The following is a 3998-nucleotide window of genomic DNA, read 5'->3' on the forward strand; positions in this document are numbered from 1 at the left end:
AAACTAACAAATTAGTGAGATTTGGCAGCGGATCAGATTGTAGCTGCTACATTTGGGGGTTTTGTGGTCATTTAAGGTAAACTATGAATCCCTGGGGGTTATTGAAAATTTTGATACCAATATCATGGAATAACTCCCAGGCTGCTTTGAGATATAGTGGCAGAAACACCAAGAAACTACCAAATTAGTGAGATTTGGCAACTGATCAGATTGTAGCTGCTACATTTGGGGGTTTTGTGGTAATACAAGGTACACAATGAATCCTTGGGGGCTATTGTTCATTTTTATAACAATATCATGGAAGAACTCCCAGGCTGTATTGAGATATAGTGGTAGAAAGAGCCAGAAACTACCAAATTAGTGATATTTAGGAACTGATCCCATTTTTGCTGCTGCATAATGGATTTGAACCCAAATAAATTATATTTTAAGGCCCCGTTTGGCTGCCACGTTATATGTCATAAATGGTCGAATTTATGATGTGCAAGCCCCGGGGGTTTCAAAGTTTTGGTGGCAACGGGGGGCGAACTTTGGGTCGCGGCGTCATAAATTCAACAATTTATGACGTATAATGCGGCAGCCAAACGGGGCCTAAAATATTTCTGGATTTTATATGCAGAAAAATTGTCCGATGAAATTTTATGTGGAAATATTCCTCATTAATCTGTGGTTGATATCAAAAGTAGATAAAAAAAAGAACCTGAGAAAAATGTGCTAAACCATGGTATTGTTTTTTCCAAAAAGGTTGGACCCGCCCAAATTTTTTTCATTTTGGCAAATCCTTGCTAATCCCATAATATGATGAAAATCCTTCTCAAGCCTGCCGGCAACCCAAATACGCAATGCAGGTATCCACCTAAATTGCCAAAATTTAGGCCATCTGATTGGGAATGTGTCACAGAACCCCCAGATCAGATGACGACCCACTCCCAAGCACCCAAACCCGACTGACGGCAAGTTCTGGCTGGGAATTGCCTTACCGACCAGTTTTTTGGGGGTCAACCAGCCTCCCTTCAGTCCAACCTGTCTTTTTCCCTCCCCTCCCATTGATTATTGCATCCGGTGAGCAATCTGGCTGTCTCCCCTGCCCCCCGCATCTTTTGATACAATTTCTGATCCCCACCACCCCCTTGAGCCCTCAATCCCTAATATTTACGGTCATTTGATCCCGCCACTGAACCCCAATAATCACCCTCCTGCACAAGCGCAGCTCCATCAATTGGTCCAGCTCCATCCGGAATTGATATCTAGTGACCTCTTTTGGAATTCGTCGCAAATCTACCTGTCTTCTGGCCAGCTCCCCTCGCAATTCATAAATCCGGATCCTGCTTTGGTGATCGGTCCTCACACCTACATGCAGCCGTTTGTTCATCGTGACCTCCCACCACCTTTGGCTTGGTCGCAATCTGAGGACAACAACAGCAACAAGGACAAGGAGGGATTTCAAGTGCAGTTGCCATCGTCGGGGTTTGGCCTTGCCCCCAGTCCTGTCTTATTGGTTCCTGCGCCAACTCAACCTGTCATTATAGCTGGTGCGGCCCCATTATTAACATGTACTATCCGTTTGGGGTTTATCCTGCTCACCCTGCTCTTTCTTAATACAGTCGCCACCCATTTTTTCATTTGCGCTATTCATTTTGTGGTTTTTTGCGCAAAGAAAAACAAGCAGAAGAAAGAGGTGTGGATTGCTATCAGGCCAAAAAAAAAAGACAAACTGAGCATGCAATTTGACTCAACTGCGATTGATTGGGATGGCTTCCGCACGTTATTCTACCGAACCTGTTCTATTTGGTTCCCAAAGCTCAAAAGGATCATCACCAATGGGATGATGGATTCTCCACCATGTGTAGACTGGTATGGTTATACGTTACGCAACACCTCTTGGCCTAAGGCATTGCCTACTTTGGTTGGGAAGATTGGCTCTTCTAACTCCTGGATTCAGGATATCATCAAGACCCGCGCAAGACGAGGTGGGATTCTTGTGTAGATGGACGACCCTTGCAATGAAGACACCCATACCGCACAAATTGATCTGATGGCAGAGACTGCTTGGCGTATTGAGGCCCAAGCTGCAACTGCTACATCAAACTCTCAACCAACGGCTTCCAGTTCTACGACCAACCCAGCCAACAGTGCAAGCTTCAATGATGATCTTTCCAATGTGAGAGACTTTCTGTGATTTTTTGACTTGGCTCCTACCTCTGTTATCATTTCTGGATACTGATCCGCTGCTCTCTTGTTACCTCTAGGCGGATTCCTGTGATGACAAGTTCCAGGCTCGCGCCATCATTGAGGAAGAAATTTTCCGTCAATACATTGCAAACATTGGCGTGGACAAGCATCATACGGTCTACCCCCATCTGACCGACCTGAACCGCTACATTATCCTGACTTCTAGTAATGTCGCTTTGTGGGCAAAAGCAATTGTATGTTCATTTTTGTTTCAGTTCGTTGGTTAAGAGGTAAGGCCGACTCATGATACTGGTGCATAATTTTCTTACAGCACTCCAAAGAACCTGGGGTTAGCGTGCTGTGCCCTCCGGCCTTGATGAAGTACTACAATCAAAGATCGGCTCCCGCCCCAGCGGTTCAGCACCCTGCGCCTCCGAGCACTCCTCAAATGGATAGGCAGGAGATGGTGGCAACGCTGGTTGAAGTCTATCACGCGACCTTAGGCAGTGCGCAATCTGCGACATCCCAGCGTGTGCAATCCCCATCCGTTCATCCCCCTACTGCGCAATCCCCTTTGGCTTGGTCCCCCTCTCCGGTGATCCCTGTCAAAGCCTGCAATAATCATGCTCCGGTGATCCCTGTCAAAGCAGGCGATAATCATGGCTCCATGGCCGATTATTTGCGGTTTGCAGGTGTCTTAAACACCGAACAAACAATGCAAATCTTACAACACCATGAGGTTGACCACTACCTCATACTTGGCGTCAACTACATGTCACTTAGTGAGTTGCAGTCGTTGGGGTTGTCAGTCGGTACTCTTGCTTGGCTCCGTCGCAATGTGGGTCAATACCAACAGAGCCTGGCCGCCCAGCGGCCTTAGGGGGTCTTGGACGGTCATTCTCAACGTTTTCCGGGCACAAAAGTGCACGTGATCAAATGATGTCTCTCATATTTCCCCTGTTTTCTGCTTGGTTGCTGTCTCTGATCTCCATACTTACACGCGATGTCTCCTCTGTTTCCCGCTGATATGCTTGGCTGCGGTCTCTGATCTCCATACATACACGCAATGTCTCCTCTGTTTCCCGCTATACTTAAATCTAAATTATATCCTCCAAAAAAAACAATATGTGGACTGCTTCCTTTGATTTCTTCACCACCAGGGTTAGCTGTCTGTCACATCTGCAATCTGACCAATATATACTCCCAAGTCCCCAGAAATAATACTTTATCTATCCCAACTTGTGCCATGTGTCCCATTTCAAGCGGGTGAAAATGGTATGATCAGTCTGGCAGGGTTTATGGTTTGGATGTGGAGTGGAGGGGGCCACCCTGATCTACCATTTTTATACATGATAGCCCGCAAAAGATGGTCCATGCCCGCTTTAACATGGCGCTCACCTGAGATGGCCCCGCGGACTTTGACTCCTAGTGAGTTGCTCCCTCACCGAGGAACCCTACGTGTTTTTCAATGCACACAACCTCCGCGCCATGTTGGTATGAGTCTCTCAGGCATATTGGTATCGGTATTGGTATCACAGGACAAACAGGCACCATACATTTCAGGCAGGCGGATTAAATATCCAAAGAAACAAACAGAAAAGGTGTGGCATAATTTCCAATAGCCAAAAGGGATTTAAATCTCAACATGACTAGTGGAGGAAATCTTAATAATGAGACTTCCCAGGTTTTACGCCTAACTAATTATAAGGTCGCTACGGTAAGTAAGGTCACAAATGATATCAACTCTAGGGTTGCGGCTGCAATTGTAAGGCTTCTAAGTAGTTATCAAATAATATGACGCCATCCAAAAGCATCCTGCACACGCC

The 3998-nt window shown here is 46.1% G+C and overlaps 1 protein-coding gene across 1 annotated transcript; it reads left to right on the forward strand.

Annotated features, from left to right (window-relative positions):
- Window positions 1–2035: 2035 nt before the first annotated feature.
- Window positions 2036–3052, forward strand: PtA15_4A660 (uncharacterized protein; the record flags this gene model as incomplete). The annotated part of the gene is made up of 3 exons (XM_053168567.1): window positions 2036–2161; window positions 2250–2426; window positions 2504–3052. The coding sequence occupies 3 exons, from the start codon at window positions 2036–2038 to the stop codon at window positions 3050–3052; spliced, it is 852 nt and encodes a 283-aa protein (XP_053019763.1).
- Between the last annotated feature and the right edge of the window lie 946 nt (window positions 3053–3998).

The sequence above is a fragment of the Puccinia triticina genome, chromosome 4A (assembly GCF_026914185.1).
Source record: "Puccinia triticina chromosome 4A, complete sequence".
Lineage (NCBI taxonomy): Eukaryota > Fungi > Basidiomycota > Pucciniomycetes > Pucciniales > Pucciniaceae > Puccinia > Puccinia triticina.